This window comes from Colobus angolensis, unplaced genomic scaffold (genome assembly GCF_000951035.1).
Source record: "Colobus angolensis palliatus isolate OR3802 unplaced genomic scaffold, Cang.pa_1.0 Scaffold444, whole genome shotgun sequence".
Lineage (NCBI taxonomy): Eukaryota > Metazoa > Chordata > Mammalia > Primates > Cercopithecidae > Colobus > Colobus angolensis.
In genome coordinates, this window is record NW_012117866.1 from 3,251,284 (window position 1) to 3,272,585 (window position 21,302).

General features: G+C 38.8%; 1 protein-coding gene across 1 annotated transcript in view; it reads right to left on the reverse strand.

Annotated features, from left to right (window-relative positions):
* Positions 1-21,302, reverse strand: part of KAL1 (Kallmann syndrome 1 sequence) — a 145,272-nt gene that overhangs the window by 103,524 nt on the left and 20,446 nt on the right. The window contains exon 2 of the mRNA XM_011957514.1: positions 9,493-9,555. Within this exon, the coding sequence (XP_011812904.1) occupies positions 9,493-9,555 (63 nt within the window). The remainder of the gene's footprint in view (positions 1-9,492; positions 9,556-21,302) is intronic.

Here is a 21,302-nt window from a genome sequence, read left to right on the forward strand (position 1 = left end):
CATTAGGAGATATACCTAATGTAAATGACGAGTTAATGGGTGCAGCACACCAACATGGCACATGTATACATATATAACAAACCTGCACGTTGTGCACATGTACCCTAGAACTTAAAAGTGTAATAATTAAAAAAAAAAGAAAAGAAAAATATACCAAGTAGGATTTTTAAAATGTTAGACACCATAGAAGATAAGATTACTTAAAAGGAATGCAAAGACAATGATTTAAAATAAATAAATAAATAAATTTGATTAAAATTGTATGTCCAAAGTTAGAGGAATCTCAATTACCCCTGAGCAGAAGAAACAAAGATAATTAAATCAAAGTATACTTAATCATATTGCTTCATATGCCAGATACTGACAGAAAAATCTTCAAAGCAGATAGAAAAATTAAAAGCCACTTTATATATAGTAAAACAAGGATAAGAATCTCAAAGATTTTTCAGAAAATATGCATGCCAGAAGAAAATAAAGCAGTATCTTTAAAACGCTATTTAGAAAAAAAAAAAAAAATCAACCTAGAATTGTATACCCATGAAATATCTTTGAAAAGGGAAGATGCCTTAAAGACTACCACAGGTATACAAAAGGTGAACTCATAGCCACCAACCCAGCATTATGAGAAATGTTAAAAGCAAAAGGAAAATGATAATAGATGAACATTGGGGTCTACACAAAGGATGAAGAGTTCTAGAAATAATAACTACATGATTATATTTAAAAGGTGATTTTTCTTATTTTTATATCTCTGGAAGAAGATAAGTTTAAAGCAAAAACCATAAAAATGTGATGTGGAGCTTGCAACAAATGTAGAAGTATGATTTAGGACACTAATAATATAAATGAAGGGAGTAAATAATGAAAGTATATTGTTATGACATTTTCATATTATGCATGAAGTCATTCAAGACAAAACATACTGCGTTCCAAAAAGCAATTCTCAAAAAATTTAAAAGGATAGAAATCTTAAGTTTTGTCTTAACTAGACATCAGTAGGAAGATACATGTAAAATTCTCAAAAATTTACAAAATAAACCATACACTCATATGAAATTCAAAAATGGAATCACAGAAGCAATTAGAAAATAGCTGTGTAGGCCGGGCGCGGTGGCTGAAGCCTGTAATCCCAGCACTTTGGGAGGCCGAGACGGGCGGATCACAAGGTCAGGAGATCGAGACCATCCTGGCTAACACGGTGAAACCCCGTCTCTACTAAAATACAAAAAACTAGCCGGGCGAGATGGCGGGCGCCTGTAGTCCCAGCTACTCGGGAGGCTGAGGCAGGAGAATGGCGTGAACCCGGGAGACGGAGCTTGCAGTGAGCTGAGATCCGGCCACTGCACTCCAGCCTGGGCGACAGAGCGAGACTCCGTCTCAAAAAAAAAGAAAAAAAAAAAGAAAATAGCTGTGTAAAAATAAAAACACGCTGTACACAAAATGTGGGTTGTAGCTAAAGTAGTGCATAAGGCAAATTTTATAGCATAAAACTCATATATGAAAAGAAAATAAGGTCTCAAACTAATTATGTCAGCTCCTACAATAAGAAATTATATAAAGAGAGTCAAACTAATCAAAATTAAGCAAAAGTAAGGAAATAATGAAGGACAGAAATCAATAGCATAGGAAATGACAAAAATAAAGGAAAACAATAAAACAAGAAGTTATTTTTTTAAAGGAGTACTAAAATTGACACAATTCTATTGGGATGTATCAAGAAAAAATTAGAGAATACATAAATTACCAATGTCAGTATTGCAAAAAGGGTTCATCACTACAGACCTAACAGACATCAAAATGCTAACAATAATGGTGAATTAGGCAATAATATGACCTATTCTATTTTTATCAATGTGATAACTTGGATGAAATTGTTTACTTCCTACAAAGACACAGGTTATAAACACTACTAAAGAAGAAATAGACGTGAATAGTCCTATGTCTACTAAAACATGGAAATAATATATAAAAGTCTCAATAAGTAAATAAACAATGCTCATACAGGAGCTTCTACTTCTTAGAGAAGATAAATATCAGAATTCTTTCTAAGTTCCTCCATGAAAGCTCTACCAACTCAGATAAAAGGAGACTCTCTTCATTCATTGATTCATTTAACTGGAGTACATCATTCTGCTAGTTACATGAGACAGGAAGGCTAAACTTTATTCCTGCTATCATGTTTAGACTGCATTGAGGAATAAAGATAAATCAACGATTATAATTCTGTATCTTGAATCATAAAATAGTGTTTTTCATTTTTATTTATAAAGAACCATTTTCTTCTGCTGTTTTTTTCTTTTTCTTGTTCCGTTTTTTTTTTTTTGAAACAGGGTATCATTCTCTGTCACCTAGGCTGGAACACAGTGGCATGAACATGGCTCACTACAGCCTCGACCTCCTGGGCTCAAGCAATCCTCCTGCCTCAGCCTCCTGTCTAACTGTGACCACAGGCGACCACAGGCATGTGCCACCATGCTTGGCTAATATTTTTTATTTTTTTGAGGAGATGGGGTCTGACGTTGTTGTCCAGGCTGGTCTTAAACTCCTGGGTTCCAGTGATCCTCCCGTCTTGGCCTCCCAAAATGCTGGTATTATAGGTGTGAGCCACTGAGCCTAGCATCACCTGCTGATTTTTAATCATTTTAAGCAATTGCACATTTTCTCCCTATAGAATATCACTGCACAAATCACAGAAGGTTTCACAGAATTGATAGAAAACTTCAAGTGAGTGCTTTTTTGTTGTTTGTTTTTTAAAACAGGGTCTCACTCTGTCACCCTGGCTAGAGTACAGTGGCACAAACATGGCTCACTGCAGTATCGACCTCCTGGGCTCAAGCAATCCTCCTGCCCTAGCCTCCTTTGTAGCTGGGACCACAGGCATGTGCCACCACAGGCACAAACATGGCTATCCCTAAAATAGGGGGCCCCAGTATCCAAGAAGGGCATTCACATACTTGCTACTCAAAGGCTAGGCCTTAGTTCAGCAGCATTAGCATCACTTGGGAGCTTGCTGGAAATGCAGACTCTCCTGGCCACACCACATACCTACTGAACACCATATGCCTACTGAACACCATATACCTACTTAATCAGAATCTGCATTAAAGCAGATTCCTAGATGATCTGTGTGCATGACCAAGTGTGAGAAGGCCATTTCTGGATCATGCTGGACACTGGAGTTGGCATCTTCAGACGCATGAGTGTCTCCCTCTCCACACTGAAATTTCCTTCGCCCCTAGTTCCTTATTCCAGAAATCAAGTTATCCAGTTTGTACTCTATGTATCTCTGACTTCACACTCCTGACAGCATTCATTTCCCCTGACATATAAATGCATTCCAGTCTTTCCGAGGTAAAACACAAAAATCACTTTCTCAACTGTGAATTCCCGCTAACCGGAGCCTCCTCTCTCTCCTCTATGCTCTAGAGACAGTCTTAGAGAACGACTTTAAACTTATAGAAAGAGTTGCATGTATTTGGTCTGAATTTCCTCCTTACATTTTATTCTATAACCCAGAGTTGTATGTGTTACCCTACTATTGACCCACAGAAAGTCTCCCACACAGATTTCTAGTGACTTCCTAACTACAAAACTCAGTGAGCCCTTTTAGTCCGCATCTCACTGACCTCCAATATAATTAAAAAGTGTTGACCTTGTCTTCCTCTTTCAAAGTAAAAGTAACTAATATATATGTAATGTATGCTATCTTCAGATACTGGTTAAGTGCTTTATATGCATTCAAAAAATTTTTTTTTACTTAAATTTAGTGCTCTTGCAATTTTCATGATACTCCCCTAACTCCTTATGTGCCTACTTGCCTAGCCCTTCTTTTCAGACTTAGGTATTCAAATTACTCTAAATAATCTCCAGTCTTGGTCCCATAAATTTTCAAAATTCATCAATTCTCCTACGATTGAGTCTAGAATAATTTGATACTCCCCCGAGTAATATAAAACATCCAATGAAAATTGAGTCGCAGTGCTTAAAAAAGGAAAAAAAATTTATGTTCCAGAACTATAAAATTTGATACAATGCAGACTGTACCCATCATATGGTGGTTGGCAAAGAAAATCTCATAATAATTATAAAAATTAATAAGCATTCTTCAAAACATTTCCACTCTACTACTACTACACCCCCTAAGTTGAAAAGAAGACGACTTAGATGAATTCTGCATCTCTTCATTGGTACCCAAGTAACACCATCCAGAAATACAAGTAACACTTTTATGTGTTACAAAAATGTAAAAGACCAATGTTAATCATTTCTAAAAATAAAAGCCTATTATTTATAATACTAAAAACTTTTTTAAAATTGTCTATATGGCTGGGCACGGTGGCTCACGCCTGTAATCCCAACACTTTGGGAGGCTGAGGCAGGTGGATCACGAGGTCAGGAGTTCAAGATCAGCCTGGCCAAGATGGTGAAATCCTGTCTCTACTAAAAATACAAAAATTAGCCGGGTGCAGTGGCAGGTGCCTGTAATCCCAGATACTCAGGAGGCTGAGGCAGGAGAATCGCTTGAACCTAGGGGGCAGAGGTTGCAGTGAGCCGAGATCGTGCCATTGCACTCCAGTCTGGGTGACAGAGCAAGAACCCGTCTCAAAAAAAAAGAAAAGAAAAGAAAATTGTCTATGTGTCAGTCACCCCAGCCTCCATCCCTTTGTCTGATCCTTACTCTCAGCTGGTCACCCTGATTCCTTTTTCATGGAGAAAAGTAAAGCATTCAAAAGACAAGTTCCACAGATGCCATTTTCACACCCACCAATGCACTGCATCTGGTGCATTAAAATCCCATGCATCCATGAATTCTCATGCATCTCCTGTCCCAGGATGTAGAAGCTTGCTCCCATTTCAAACCTGCCTCCACACACACACAATGGTAGACATTGCCATTTAAGGTTATGTGCTTCAGCAATTCCCCCTTTGCTCCTCCAACATCAAATAACCCCTCTCTTCTGAATAATTCCCATCTGCTTGTAAAATATAATTAGTTCTCTACTGTAAAAACAATTAAATGTTTGATTACCTTGTTCACACCTCTTCCCACAATCTCATTTGCGCCCCTCATCACTTTTTTTTTACAGTAATGCTCACTGAAACGTTTCTATACTCCCTCTCTGTTTCCTCCAACCATTTATCTGAAATTCATGCCAATTAGGCATTTTTTTCTGCCATCCAATAACACTGGTCTTGTGAAAGTCCACAGTGAAGCTCCCTGTCGCAGAATCCGATGATCAAATTTCAAGTCTTCATGCTCTTGCAGCATTTGACGCAACTGATTACCTCTTCCTTGTTGAAAAGCTTTCATCGTTTGGCTATCGGAACATCACACTCCTCTGTGTTTTCTCCCAACGTATTGGCCTCTCTTATATCTCCTTCTTTATCTCCCCATTCCTCTTATGTTTCTGTGATTCACAGTTTAACTCACAGACCTGTTTTCTTTCTGTCACCTCACTGAGCTTCATGACTTTAAACAGTACCTTCACGCATGGCATTTGTTCTTTCAGCCTAGAACTCTCACCTAAATTCCAAATTCCTGTGCCTATTTCCCTACAGCGCATCTCATACGGATTTCCATTTGCATCTGAAACATACCAGGCTCAACACCAAACTTCTGGTCTATTCTTTCTCCCCACCTCACCCCCAAAACTTTCTGTGCCCGACACATATCCCACATCTCGTACATTCCAGCTTTCTTACCCTAGTTTTTAAGGACAAAAGTTGGCGACACCACTGACTCAACCCTTTCTCCCATTCCTCATGTTGAATCTGTCACCATGACCACTCTGGATTGAGCCACCACTATCTCTCATTTGCTCAGTTGATCAGATTGTACCAAGTAAAAGAAAAAGCCTGAGTGTCTCACCCACTAGACACACTACCGCAGGTCCCATTCTAGTGTTTCTGAAGAATTGACAACTTCCTTAAAAGGAAGTACTCAAGAGCCATACTATAATGCTCGTAGGAAAATATTTCCAAATCGAAAATCTTTGTAATAAAAATTGAGTCCATCTTTCAGTTTGGACATATATCTGTTTAAAAAGAATAGCAACAAATTTCATCTTTATTTCCCCTTCACAAGTATATTCTAACTGCGGAAGCTATTGTTCGGGTATGTTAAAGCAAAATATTGCTAAATGGTACTAAATTCTATGTGCTTATCCTTTTCCACCCCAACACACATCTGGGGCATATTATGTCACTTTCACGTTTAGCTTTCATCAGCTTCTTTCAAGACCTTTAACTATTTTACAGACATATCCAGACAGGTACAGGTTCTGTTCCAATTCCTACAAGGTTACATTTAATTATCACTCTAAATTTTCAGACATAAAACCGGTTGTAGAGCACTGAAGAGATAAAAAGTTTTGAGTGCAAGAAATCCCCACAGGAGAGGCATGTTAACCCTCTTACTTTTTGAGGTCTCTTTTTAGTAGTGTTGGAATATTTCAGAGCCACATGAAGGGGCAAGGAGCCCTGTCTTCCTTCTCTCCTTGAGGTGCCATTAATTCCATTAATTAACTATGATTTGGCCAGGCACCGTGGCTCATGCCTGTAATCCCAGCGCTTTGAGAGGCCGAGGTGGGTAGATCATCTGAAGTTAGCAGTTCAAGACCAGCCTGGCCAACATGGTGAAACCCCCGCCTCTACTAAAAATACAAAAATTAGCTGGGCGTGGCGGCAGGTGCCTGTCATCCCAGCTACTCGGGAGGCTGAGTCAGGAGAATCGCTTGAACCTGGGAGGCAGAGATTGCAGTGAGCTGAGATCGAGCCACTGCACTCCAGCCTAGGTGACAGAGAGAGACTCTGTCTCAAAAAAAAAAAACAAAACAAAACAAAAAAATTAAGTATGATTTTTAAACCACTAAAACTTCCTTCTCATTTAAGGATAAGCCTGTTCAAGCAGGGATGACTGGGCCAAGAACTTTACATTTGACACAGGCTCATCTTTTATTCCCTGATGAGGGAAGTAAAACATCATCCTCTGCTCTGTGTGCTGTGACACAGAATAGGTTTAGGAGGGAAACCCTATAATACAGCAGGAAAGAAATGTTAACTAGAAGCTACACCACCTGGATTTTAGATCTTATACTCCACTAATCAACCATGTGATCTTGGACAAATAAATTCCTTCTCCTTGTGTATCAGTTTCCTTGTCCATCAAGCTTACCTAATGAAATTCACATCTAACTTCTTCCAAGGACTGTTATGGGAATCAAATCTATAAGCCTGAAAGACATTTCAAAATGCAAAATCGCAAAGAAATTACTTGATAATTATATATGTAGTAAAGTGAAAACCTCCTTTTCCTTCCCATTTCCAGGCTGAGAAAGACTGCATATATCAGGATGCATATTGATCCCAAACAACTTATATTTTTAGCCTTGATTGATCCCTGAAGTCAACAAGGTTTCAGCTTTCTATAACATTAACATGTACTGCATACTTCCAATGTTGACATCCACTGAGTTCTTACTTAGTGTTGAGATTTCATGAATCAGAAACATGAAAGTCAAAGATGGCAGCTGTTTTACTAGCTGTTTTATCCAATGCTGACATCCACTGAGTTCTTACTTAGGGTTGAGATGCCATGAATCAGAAATGTCAAAATCAAAGATGGGAGCTGTTTCATCCAGCAAGAAGGCAAGTCATAAACAATGATATATCAAGTTTCACCAAAACTAAGATCATTAAGAATGAGAAAGAAATATTGCCATTTAAAATTTAAGATTCCACTGATTGTGAGAAAGAAATGTTTCAATCTAGGAAAATGCACATTTTGTATTTGGTTAAAAAAATAGTTTGTCATCATTTGTAAGATTTTTGAAAATAAGAGAACAGGCCGGATACAGTGGCTCATGCCTGTAATCCCAGCACTTTGGGAGGCTGAGGTGGGCGGATCACCCGAGGTCAGGAGTTCGAGACCAGCCTGGCCAAGAGGGGGAAATCTCATCTCTACTAAAAATACAAAAAGAAGGGGGAGTGGTGACACATGCCTGTAATCCCAGATACTCAGGAGGCTGAGGCAGGAGAATCGCTCCAACCTGGGAGGCAGAGGTTGCAGTGAGCCGAGATCATGCCACTGCACTCTAGTCTGGGCGACAGATCCGAGACTCTGTCTCAAAAAAAAAAAAAGAAAAGAAAAGAAAATAAGAGAACAGTGATAATGGTTAGTTAATAAACTGAACCAGCAAAACAGAATCTATTTGCCTATCTATGTATCTATGATTACATGCCACGTTCCAAAATCTTGATACGTGAAAAAAAAAATCTCATGTAATCCAGAGGACTGCTGAAATATCTCATTTTTTTTCCTGTTTTGATACAAACATTTAACTTCTTCATTTAAAAAATGACATTTACTGGGCTGGGCACGGTGGCTCACGCCTGTAATCCCAGCACTCTGGGAGGCCGAGGCGGGTGGATCACAAGGTCACGAGATGGAGACCATCCTGGCCAACATGGTGAAACCCCGTCTCTACTAAAAATACAAAAATTAGCCGGGCGTGGTGATGCGTGCCTGTAGTCCCAGCTACTCAGGAGTCTGAGGCAGGAGAATTGCTTGAACCCGGGAGGCAGAGGTTGCAGTGAGCTGATATTGCACCACTGCACTCCAGCCTGGAAACACAGCAAGACTCCATCTCAAAAAAATAAAAAAGAAAAAGAAAAAAAGAAGAAGACATTATTACCTCTGACATCAGTCTAAAAGTAGCGAAAGTTACCTTGCAAATTATAATAAAATAGGTAATCAAATGAGAAGTGAGAGAGATCAGGATATGAGAACGAAATGAGCCAATTCTAGGTATGTTATTAATGTGCCTCCAAAAGTCTCCTCCATGTAGGAAAATTTATTTTGTGATTAAAATTACCAAGAACAATGTTTTATGTTTAGAAATGGGTGCTGGTGGATCGATGATAGATGGATGGATGGATGGATAGATGGCCAGCTGGCTAGCTGGCTGGCTGGATAGATGAACAGATAGATACTAATCTAACTGATAGTTAGGTGAAGTAAGATGCCTCTCTCCTGTACAGTTAAAAGCGGGCAAGCATTCTGCCCAGGATATGAGGAGGAACCCCCAAGGGGGAACAAAGAGATGAAAATATTTGAGAAACACCATTAGTAATAATACGAGTCTCTTCTCCCAAATGGCATGAATACTTCAAAAGCATGTAAAAACTGCTAAGAATAGCTATGATGTAAGGTGGGAGCTTGGTGACAATCTATACCTTTAGAAAGCTTGTAGTCTTCCATCTACGCATCATAAATTTTTTTTTGTCTGGTTAGCCAATAATGCAAGCAGTGGGTAGCCAGGTTTTAAGAAGGCTCTATATTTTTTACATGAATTTACATATACCCACACATACCTGCAGTTAATAAACTCCCCAAGCTGCAGAAGAATAAGAGGGCCCATTAATTCCCATGACCCCACATAAGCACAGTCAGATTTGGGTCAAGTGTTTGGAGTATCACTGACGTTCTCCTACCTCACAAAAGCTTTGGCACTGGTGTTTCCTCAGGTCCCCCGATTCCTTGCAGGGCTCTAGGCACTGGAAGAGAGGAGCAAGAAAAATAAATACAACATGGAAACAAAGAAACAAAGCTGAGAGGAAAAAAGAATTCACCTGTGATTGTTGCTTTTCAATGCTCGTTTATTCGGGTTAGTTTAGAAAACCAAAGAATCAGCTGCTTTTTTAAACTGGGTATAATACGAATCTGAGCAAAAGCACCATTACAGAAAGCAAACCAAAAAATGTATTTCAACACAATTGAAAAGGAGAAGTTACAGCGCCTGTCAGTGACTTACAGGAAAAGTAATGATTGTCACCATCAGCTGGAGGAATTGGGGTAAGAAATATTTTCTATTCAGTAAGAAATACTTCCTTTTCTTTTTTTTTTGAGACAAAGTCTTGCTCTTGTCCCCAGGCTGGAGTGCAATGGTGCGATCTCGGTTCACTGCAACCTCCACCTCCCAGGTTCAAGTGATTCTTCTACCTCAGCCTCCCAAGTAGCTGGGATTACAGGCGACTGCCACCACACTGGGCTAATTTTTGTACTTTTAGTACAGACAGGGTTTCACCATGTTGGCCAGGCTGGTCTTGAACTCCTCACCTCAGGTGATCTGCCCTCCTCAGCCTCCCAAAGTGTTGGGATTACAGCGTGAGCCACTGTGCCCAGCCAAGAAATATTTTCTAAAGGTTGTTGTTTCAGAGGAATTTTTTCTCATAAAACTTAATATTACATTTCCTTTAAATTAGCAGCATAGGGCTATTTTTCTGTATACTCTTCTACAAGTAATTAAGTGAAAATGCATTGTATTAAATTTATGTCTGAATGTATGTGCACATATGTATTGTTAACTTGTATCCTTATCTCAATTAATTCAACAGCATTCAGATACATCCAGTTTAATCACTCCATTAAAATACATTGAATAAATCTGTTAGATTATGACATGAGAGTCTCATAACAGAAAATGAGGTTTGCTTAAACATACATGCATATAACTTATTACTACATACATTCTAATAAATCAAAGACACTAGCCAGACTCCAATGTTCAAGAATGATTGTAACAATAAACAGTAAGATTGTTGGATAAACAAATCATATACACATATAATATGGTTTATTACTAATATATAGTATATATATTATATATATACATGATATATAAAATATATATAGTCTGAGGCCAGGTGTGGTGGCTCAAGCCTGTAATCCTAGCACTTTGGGAGGCTGAGGCGGGCAGATCACTTGGGGCCAGGAGTTTGAGACCAGCCTGGACAACAAAGTTAAACTCCGTCCCTACCAAAAAATACAAAAATTAGCCTGGTGTTGTGGCGCCCGCCTGTAGTCCCAGCTACTCGGAAGACTGAGGCAGGAGAATAGCTTTAACCTAGGAGATGGAGGTTGCAGTGAGCCAAGTTCGGGCCACTGCACTCCAGCCTGGGTGACAAAGCAAAACTCTGTCTCAAAAATAAAAATAAAAATAAAGTATATAGGCCGGGCGCGGTGGCTCAAGCCTGTAATCCCAGCACTTTGGGAGGCTGAGACGGGCGGATCATGCGGTCAGGAGATCGAGACCATCCTGGCGAACACGGTGAAACCCCGTCTCTACTAAAAAAATACAAAACACTAGCCGGGTGAGGTGGCGGGTGCCTGTAGTCCCAGCTACTCGGGAGGCTGAGGCAGGAGAATGGCGTAAACCCGGGAGGCGGAGCTTGTAGTGAGCTGAGATCCGGCCACTGCACTCCAGCCTGGGCCACAGAGCGAGACTCCATCTCAAAAAACAAACAAACAAACAAACAAAAAAAGTATATATAGTGTGTACATATGGGATGTCTGTGTGTGCCTGATTGATAGTAGCCAGGTCTCATGGTTGAAAAAAAAATGTTACATTCATATGCATGGAAACTTGATTCTCAAAATTATATTTCATGCAAGTTGTAATTTTAAACATTAATAGTCATATATAGTCAGATGTCAGTCATCTAAATATAGGCATAGCCCTAGCCCTCATACATTCATGGTTATTTTATCTATATTATTTCTATTTCATTATTGATGAATTTTCCAATGACAGTAAAAAATTCTCAGTTAAATTTCAGACATGTATAATGTAGAATTCTGGATATATGGTGAAGCAATACTACTTTTTCACTCTATTTTCTAGTAATCTCCTCCATGTTTTAAAATACAGATATAGTTAGAAGATACACTGGAAGACTCTATGAAGAAAGTTAATTTTCAATATTTATTGCCATTTTTAAATCAAATATATGTATGAAATCAACTGCCCCTGTGCCAACGGTCAATTCTTTATAACAATAATGTTCAAAGTGTGATCAATTACTGATATTATGGGCACCCCTTGGAGTTTGTGTGAAATGAAAACTCATGGGCCACATTCTCTACCTACAGTCTGAATCTCTGGGACCAGGGCCTACCTAGGAATCTCTTTTAACAAGCTCTACTGAAAATTCTGGTGCTTACTAAACTGTAAAAAGAACTGCCATCAATGCAATGTTTGCATGTAACAGTGTCTTTATGGAATCAATGCTCGTTGGATGTTTCTTGAGTGAAATGACAAAGACCTATCTTGCAAGTAGCTGAATCTCTGCCTGTGAACAATCCCCAGACCATTACTCTTTGGAGTAATGTCTCTTTCTTGCTTCATATAAGTGTCATTAAGAACATGTATTTCCGGAGGCTGAGGCAGGAGAATGGCGTGGACCCGGGAGGCGGAGCTTGCAGTGAGCTGAGATCCGGCCACTGCACTCCAGCCCGGGCGACAGAGCGAGACTCCGTCTCAAAAAAAAAAAAAAAAAAAAAGAACATATATTTCTCATAAAAATATTTTAGATTTCATAAGTAATGTTGCATATGAACATTTTTAATTATTTTAATTTTTCTAAAAAAACTTGAGCTCGTTAACAATTCTTTTCTAAGACATATATGAGCCTGTCCCAAGTGACAGTGCTTACTTCTCTCAAGCATATTCAAAAACAAAATTTTCACCAATATAGCAATTCTACAAGAAAAACAATTTTAATAGAAATTAAACATTGTTTAAAAACTTATCTAACTTACTTATCTCATGATTTCCTTAAAGAACTAGTTTTTTGTTCCCTACGGCTACATCAATGCTTTGTCCTCAAAGCTCTTGTTACTTAATTTTTCTAGACATTTGCTTGAAGGCAAAAATGTTTAGTAGTTATTTAATAAGTATGCTAAGACCTAATTCTTCCTCAAGACCATCTGAAATGAATACATGACACTCTTGCCACTTGCAAGGTAAGTCTTTATCATTTCACTGAAGAAACACTCAACAAACATTGATTCCATAAAGAAACTGTTATATGCTATGTGGCTAACAGTGTCTGAAAATAAGCATGTGATTTTTGTTTCCTCTCATTGCCAAAAATATGAATTATGAAAACATGCTGCTACATGTGTACACAGTTGCATTTTCACAACTATAGACATCGGTGCACAAAAAATCTCAAGCCTTTGAAATCTCCATAATCCCACATAACCATTGTCCTGAGAGCTTGTGGAATAGTCAACTACTTTATACAAAACAAATACCATTTACAAAAACAGGCATATTTCTGGAATGCTAATCAAAGCAATGCACAACACACTTGTTTTGCTATTAATCCAGAAGCTCTGCCAAGTCTAGCATCAGTATATGTAATTCATTGAAAGCTCTATTTTAACTGCATTCCTGCTTCAGATCTAATAACTAGTAATCAGCAGTATCTAAAGACATTTTTCAAAATGTTATTAATGACAGCCAACATCTTCTTTTAGTAATCCTCCACGAAATCTCTCTGACAAGCACAACCTACATACGATCATCTGAGTAAATGTTCGCAGGATAAGTTTGCCTAAAGTCTATTTCTTTATAATACTCTGGCCAGTAAGAAAAAAGATTTCAACAAAAGCTAAAGTGTTGCGGGAGAAAACGACAATGACACACTTTCTCTCATACTTCATGTAGAACAAAAAACTTCCATTTTTCCAAGCAATTAAAAAAAAAAAAAAAGTATGGCAAAAGACTGTAGCCCTGCCAGAGGTGTTAGAACCTGAAGGACTCTATCTTGAGCAGGGGCTGGGTAAAATGAAGCCAAGAACTGCTAGGCTGCATTATCAGGAGGTTAGGCATTCTTAGTCACAGGATGAGCTAGGAGGTCGGCAGGACTAGTTTCACAAGATACAGGTCACAAAGACCCCACTGATGAAACAGGATGCAGTAAAGAAGCCAGTCAAAAGTCACCAAAACCAAGATGGCAAATGAAAGCAACCTCTGGTTGTCCATGTGCTCATTATGCACTAATTATAAGGCATTAGCTTGCTAAAAGAAACTCCCACCAGTGCCATGACAGTTTACAAGTGCCATGGCAATGTCCAGAAGCTACCCTATATGGTCTAAAAAGGGAAGGAACCTTCAGTTCCAGGAACTCCCCACCCCTTTCCCAGAAAATTCATATATAATCCACCCCTTATTTAGCATATGATCTAGAAATAATGATAAGTTTACTCAGTCAAGCAGCCCACGCCATTGCTCTGCCTATGGCACAGCCACCCTTTTATTCCTTTAATTTCTTAATAAAATTGCTTTCACTTTACTCTGTAGCCTTGCTCTTGAATTCCTTCCTGCATGAAGCCAAGAACCCATGTGGCCTCCCAGACTGAACCCCAATTTTGGGGTTTACCGTGTGACAACCCCATATCTCTCTTCCTCAAGAGGAGTGATTATGAGAGAAATACTACTACCAGGAGACAATTGCTTTAGAATTTATTACATAAACTCATATAGGCACCATGATCATGTACTACCTAAAACTATCCAAAAGAGTAACCAAAGTTTATATTTTTAGCAAAGGTTTTAGGCTTTCAAGTTTTAGGATGATAGACTAAAATCATTTCTTCCGAGGCTACTGCTTCAATTCCAATGAAGAAACACTTTAAATTTCAAAGAAAAATATGTAGATTGAGAGAGCTAATCGCCTATGTCATCATTTGGCAGGTAGATAGTAAGTATGTTTCTACTTAACCTAGAAACTTCACATATTATGGACCATTTTAAAAACTGTTTGTCTAATGAAGCCTCATCACAACACATCTATAGAAGTATGTAAAATTATGCACTATTGGCTGGGAATGGTGACTCACGTCTGTAACCCCAGCACTTTGGGAGGCTGAGACGAGATGATCTCTTGAGCCCAGAAGTTCAAGACCAGACTGGGCAACATAGTGAGACTTTGTCTCCACTAAAAATAAAAAAAAATTAGCTGGGCATGGGAGTATGCACCTGTAGTCCCAGCTATTCTGGAGGCTGAGGTGGGAGGATCACTTAAGCCTTGAAGTTTGAGACTACAGAGTACACCACTGTACTCTGCAGCCTGGGTAACAGAGTAAGACTGTCTCAAAAAAAAAAAAAAAAAAAAGGCAGTTATTCTTACGTTTTAGAGAGGAAATATTGAAGTTAAGAGAAGTTAAGGAAACAAAGCTAGTGGCTCTGGGAGAGACTGGGGCAACTGGGATTGAACCCATGCTTTAGCACACTCAAAGAAAGGGTATTTTCCATGATAAAGCACTTTATGCCACTTGCTACAGGGGATTCATGAGACAATGTATATAAAAGATATCTGTACACTGAAAAGTACTTTGCAAATCCATGGGATTAAGTAAACTATGATATTCTCAGACCTCTCTGGGATTCAGTTCCAGAATGCCCTAGGTGTTACGCATTCCAAGATCTTCATATAAGCACAACCAATAAGACTATTTCATGTCACAGAGAAAGACCTCCAGCTCATGAGTGGAAGTACTGATCAACAGGGAAATTGTGGATACTAATTTGGTGAATCACCATCTGGCCAGTTTAGCACCAAATTCTATACTTTACATTTAACCAAACACTTTCATAAAAGGACAGCAGAAGAAATGTTCTTACCAAAACAGCCATCACAATAAATTCTAAAGCAAAAAAGGTTCACACAAGATTCAAAATTTTACATTGTCCAATAATCACCAGTAGAACTCATGATCAGGTTATGCTAAATGACTAGAACCCATGCTAAAACAAAGCAAGCAGCAGGTCCACAGATTTCAATCTGTTCAAATTAGCAACAAATTAGCTAAATCAACAAATATGGATTAATATTTCCTATGTACAAAGTACTTTAGTCACCAAGACAGGGGAAAATGTGGCATGATTCGTTCTGCCCTGAGGGAGTGTAGAATCTCTTATGGGAGAAAAATATGTAGTTAAGTAAGTCTGCATCAGTGAAGCATAAAATAAAAGAGTTAAGAACAACATGCTGGCCAGGCGCGGTGGCTCACGCCTGTAATCCCAACATTTTGGGAGGGCGAGATGGGCGGATCATTTGAAGTCGAGAGTTCAAGACCAGCCTGACCAACATAATGAAACCCTGTCTCTACCAAAAAATACAAAAATTAGCCAGGTGCGGTGGCAGGCACCTGTAACCCCAGCTACTTGGGAGGCTGAGGTGGGAGAAATGCTTGAACCTGGGAGCTGGAAGTTGCAGTGAGCTGAAATTGTGCCACTACACTACAGCCTGGGTGATAGAGTGAGCCTCCATCTCATAAATAAATAAACAAATAAAACAAACAAACAAAAGTCATAAGAAATGAAAAAAAAAGGACATGTATTTTCATAGATGATCATTGAAAAGAACTTCATAGAACTAGGGACCCATAAATCAGCTTAGAAGGGTGACTGTGGGCCGGGCGCGGTGGCTCACGCCTGTAATCCCAGCACTTTGGGAGGCCAAGGCAGGCGGATCATGAGGTCAGGAGATCGAGACCATCCTGGCTAACACAGTGAAACCCTGTCTCTACTGAAAATACAAAAAACTAGCTGGGTGTGGTGGTGGGCACCTGTAGTCCCAGCTACTCGGGAGACTGAGGCAGGACAATGGACAATGGCGTGAACCCGGGAGGCAGAGCCTGCAGTGAGCCAAGGCCGCGCCACTGCCCTCCAGCCTAGGCGACAGAGCCAGACTCCGTCTCAAAAAAAAAAAAAAAGAAGGGTGACTGTGACTAGGATTTGACCAGCTGTAAGTAAATTTGGGATGAGGATAATATTGAATGTATGGAGTGGGGAGTATGGTGTGTGATTGCTAGTAGGAGAAAATACATAGCAGAGAACAAGGCTGGAAGGATAGCCCTTGGATTCAATGAGGAGCCACTGACACACTCAGAATGAACTGTTTGCTCCAACTTGTGTTGATGAAGACTTGGGTGTTGGAATAGAGGATGGATTAGAGAGGTGAGACACTGCAGTGAATTAAACCAGAGCAAAAGTCTTTACAACATCTTTCAATCTTCTCTCTGCCATTTCTGGTGTCAATATGCCACCAGGGTGTCAGAGGACATTGGGTGAAAGGAGGAAAAGGATGTTAACCTATGAAAGGGAATATGGAAGTGCAATCCCATCAACATAGTCACCAATTGTTTTGAGAAGTGAGGATGAGAGAAATCAAATGGGGAAAGGCACCAAAGTTTCCAATCTAGATCTCAAGGGAAGTGATGGCGTCACCAAGATCAAGGAAGAAGGAGAAACAAGTATGGGGAAAGATATGGAACTGAGTGTTTAACACAACGAGTTTGAGGTGTCCAGGGAACATACAAGGAAGGTTGTCCAACAAGCTATTGAAATTGTGGATATGCAGTTTAGGATAAAAGTTAAAGTTAATGATGGCATTATAAGTTTCTTTTGTCTTTCTCTCATCATTAATTTATTCCTTTTACAACCATTTCCTGAGTTCTAACTATAACCACAGTATCATGCTAAGTGATGAGTCCACTGCTAAATCTATGAACTACACAAGGGACTGATTTCAAGGACCTTACAGTCCCTAGAAAGATCAAGGCAGCATGTACATTTACAAGCAAACGTTGAAGATACAGATAGAGAAGAGGACAGAAAAAATTAAATTGGAGTGTCAAAAATTTTAGGAGTTGGGCTATGCAAAAACTAGAATGGCAACCTGTATGAGATTTCATGATTTAGTAAAGTTTTTTTTTTTCTTTAATCTGTTTTGTTCTCTCTTTATGTGTTTGTGCTTCAAAATGAGGTGATTGGAACATGTTAGTAGGCAGAAAAAAAAAGAAGGATCAAATGGAGGAGGTCTGACTGAAGATCAGGATGATTGAAGATGTAGAAGAAGTAGGAAATTATCAATTGATCAAGGTCCCAGAGACTGTTGTAGGGGTTACAATATGAAAACAGTGAATTTTTAGAGAGGCAACATATCACTCATATCATTGAACCCAACCCTATACAGCTTCCAGATTTGAGAACTGAAACATTTTCACAGAGGCAATGGCCAAGTGGTAGGTAGGGTTTAGATCCATGGCTCTGCCTAGGACTGGACATGAATGTACAGTTTCACTCCAGCTTAGAGGATGTAAGAGTTTGGATGTAGAGAAGTGTGACAATGATCATGTGGCATGTTGATAACCTGTGTGAATAAGCCACAGGTTTCCAATATGGTGGGAAGGCACTGATGTTTAGATGTGTGTGCCTTCATGGATGCAATTCTGGTGGCTGGGCTTTAGTAGTCTTGAATGGATAGATAAGTCAGGCCACTTCCCAGGTGAGGGACTCAGAAAGTCATGATTCTAGCCAAGTCTGAAGGCAACAGAAAGAGCACTGAGTTTTAGATTTGGACTGACCCAGAGGAGAATCCCTCATCTACCTTATGCTAAATGATTTTTTCCCATTCAGGTTTTATTTTAACCTCTCTAAACTATAGGTTTCTGATACATAAAAGAGTGAAAAAATATTTGCTCAGGTGGACTCTTTTCAAATGAAATTTATAAAGACCACCTTTTAAGGTGTCTACACATAGTAGGTACTTAGTGAATCTAGTTCTCTTCCATTTCTAGAGGACTAATAAGGAGACTTTATTTTATAGTTCTTTCATATTTCCCTAATGCCTACCTACATTTTCCCTTTTAATTGGAAAAGAAATTCAAATCTCTCTTAATTCCAGTCTCTCAAGCATGTTCTAATAATTGTTTCTTAAAGTGCCAAATTTCTTTGCCCACATTTCCAAAAGCTAAGATTGAGTGGGGTGGTAATATTCTGTGTGTGGCCAGAACGTGGAATCAGAAGGGATGCCCTGAGACCAGAGCACAGTACCTGTTCTTTCACAAAAGTATTTTCTGTTGAATAATTAAAAAATCAAATAATGCTTTATACTTAATTTTGTCTGGAGTATTGCCTAGATATAAGGAATAAGCCTTGGGGTTCTAAAAAATAAAAATAAAAAAATAAAAAACACCTCCAACTTTTTATTTTACATTCATATCATATAACAATGCTATCTACAAAAGTTTACAAAGATCACTTTTGTTTTCTGAATTAATGGCAGCAAGTTTCTCTAAAAAGCTGTAGACCTGCTTTTTACATGAAAGCTGTATTTTTTCTCCCAAATATATTTCCTAAAATATGTGCACCCTACTGCCTTTAGAAGTATTCATGGCCTCCCTCCAGCTCTAAATTGGTACTGCATAGAAATTGTTACAATCCTGTGTGTCAAAAAGTACACTGTGTCTTGCCAAAATAATGAAATCTTTTGGCAGACAGCCCTCTGAAGTGCAGTTGAACAATCATTGCAGCCTCAACCACAGAGGATTAGCATGCCAGCCCAGCACAACAGCATCAGGCCTGAGAAGGTTCACATCACAAATCAACTTGCTCTGAAACATCCGAAAGGTAATGAGTCTCTCACTGCGAAGCTTATCAGGAAACATGGGCCTCATTTTATCACAACTACTTTTTCACAACAAAGAGAGTCCTTTGAGTTTCAAGGGAAGTGTTTAGAAACTACATAAGTAAATGAGAGGAAAGCAATTACTCAAGGTAGTTATTATCCGAAAACCATACTCTCAATGTAATTCTTTTTCACTTAAATGATACCATCATGCATATCATTAAGTTTCTTGAAGTAGACAAAGTCATGGAATTCTGTTACCTGGAAGACAAAGCACACCTTCTTTGCATTCTTATATTTCAACCGCAATCTTCTAATACGGCATTTTTAGTACAGTATTGAAGCTTCAAATAGTATTCCCATGGTCACTGCTCAAATTTAAAAGATATTAATTATGAAGAGAAAGTGCTAACTTTCCAGTGTGGAAACCTAGCAGAGCGCACCTTAACTAAAGGATCAAAGACACTGCCTCCAAGAATGGGGGGAAAAAGCAAAACAAAACTCAGGTGTCCCCTGAAAGGATGCACTAGCAAGGACTCAGCATCTCACGGCACCAGGATTCCTGCCCATTATAGAGAACCTGAATCTAACCAAGAGGAAATACCGAACAATCTACAAAGCAATTAGCCTCTAGTCTTCAAACATATCAATGTCCTGAAAGACAAAGAAAGACTGAGGAACGGTTCCAGACCAAAGCAGACTAAATATACATGACAACAAATGCCACACATAATGATGAATTGGATCCCCAATCAGACAAAAGAAGGCTATAAAGAACATTATCGGGACAATCAGTGAAGTTTAAATATAAACCACAGATGAGATGTTGGTATTACATCAATGTTAAATCACCTACACTTGATAATTTTATTATCAAATGATGGTATTATATCAGTGTTATCACTTACATTTGATAATTCCATTCTCTTAGTAGTTACTAAGAGAATGCACTTGTTCTTAAGAAGTGCATGCTTAATTACTTGGAGGTAAAGAATCATGATGGCTGCATCTTCTTTTCAAATGGTTGGAAAAAAGTCATTACAAGTGTATGTGTGTGTATATATACACATAGTCTATATGTATATGTTATACATTTGTGTATATGCAGAGAGAGAGAATATGATGAAGCAAATACGGCCAAAAAGAAAAGGAAAAACGACTGCTAAGTCTAGACTGGGTCAAGCAACTAGAAACCAGGGACCAAATGTGGCCCACCTCTTGTTTTTGTAAATAAAGTTTGTTTGGAACAGAGCTATGCCTGTTCATTGGCATACTGCCTGTGGCTGCTTTTGCACTACAGCAGCAGAGACAAGTAGTTGCAACAGAAGACCAAGCCAGCAAAGAATATTTACGAATCTTTGACAGAGAGCTTGCAATACCCTGATTTACATGAAAAGTATATGGAAGTTCTTTGCAGTGTTCTCATAACTTTCTTAAGTGTGTTTTTTAAAGTTAAAATTTAAAATAAATTCATAAAATAATCTTAAAATTATTTAAAATCTCAAATCACAAGTTTTCTCTAGCTGGCATTATTAAAAAGCTATCATGGATATAAATATACAGGCAAAGAGTATTAAAAAATTTAAGTTCCTATCAATGGGTTTATAGGAATAAACAGATTTAAAGACAAATGCTTCAGATCTGAAACCTCATACCAACTAGATAATATGTCTTCCCAAGCAACTGTTCAAGAAGAAAGAGACAAAACCTAGAATCTTTTAGGCTCTATAAAGTCAGTTCTAATAGGCTGTACAGACTGGTGGTTTAACCACAGCCTCGGAAACCCTAAAGTAGAGGACCCAGCATAGCCTCAGTCATCTTGGAAGTCGCAGGTAAGCTCCAGGGTGACTCTGTAAGGATCCCAATTGTCCTTCCTCTCTGCCATCACCTCTAAATACAAAACACAGGAAATGAGGTCACTCGGCACTGTGGTCCAATTTGCCTTTTGGACCCACTTTGTCCCTCTCTCCTTTATACTAAATAAATCCTTCTTACAACATCCAAGCAAAATGTTTCTCGCAAGGAAGATAGGAGATGGACAA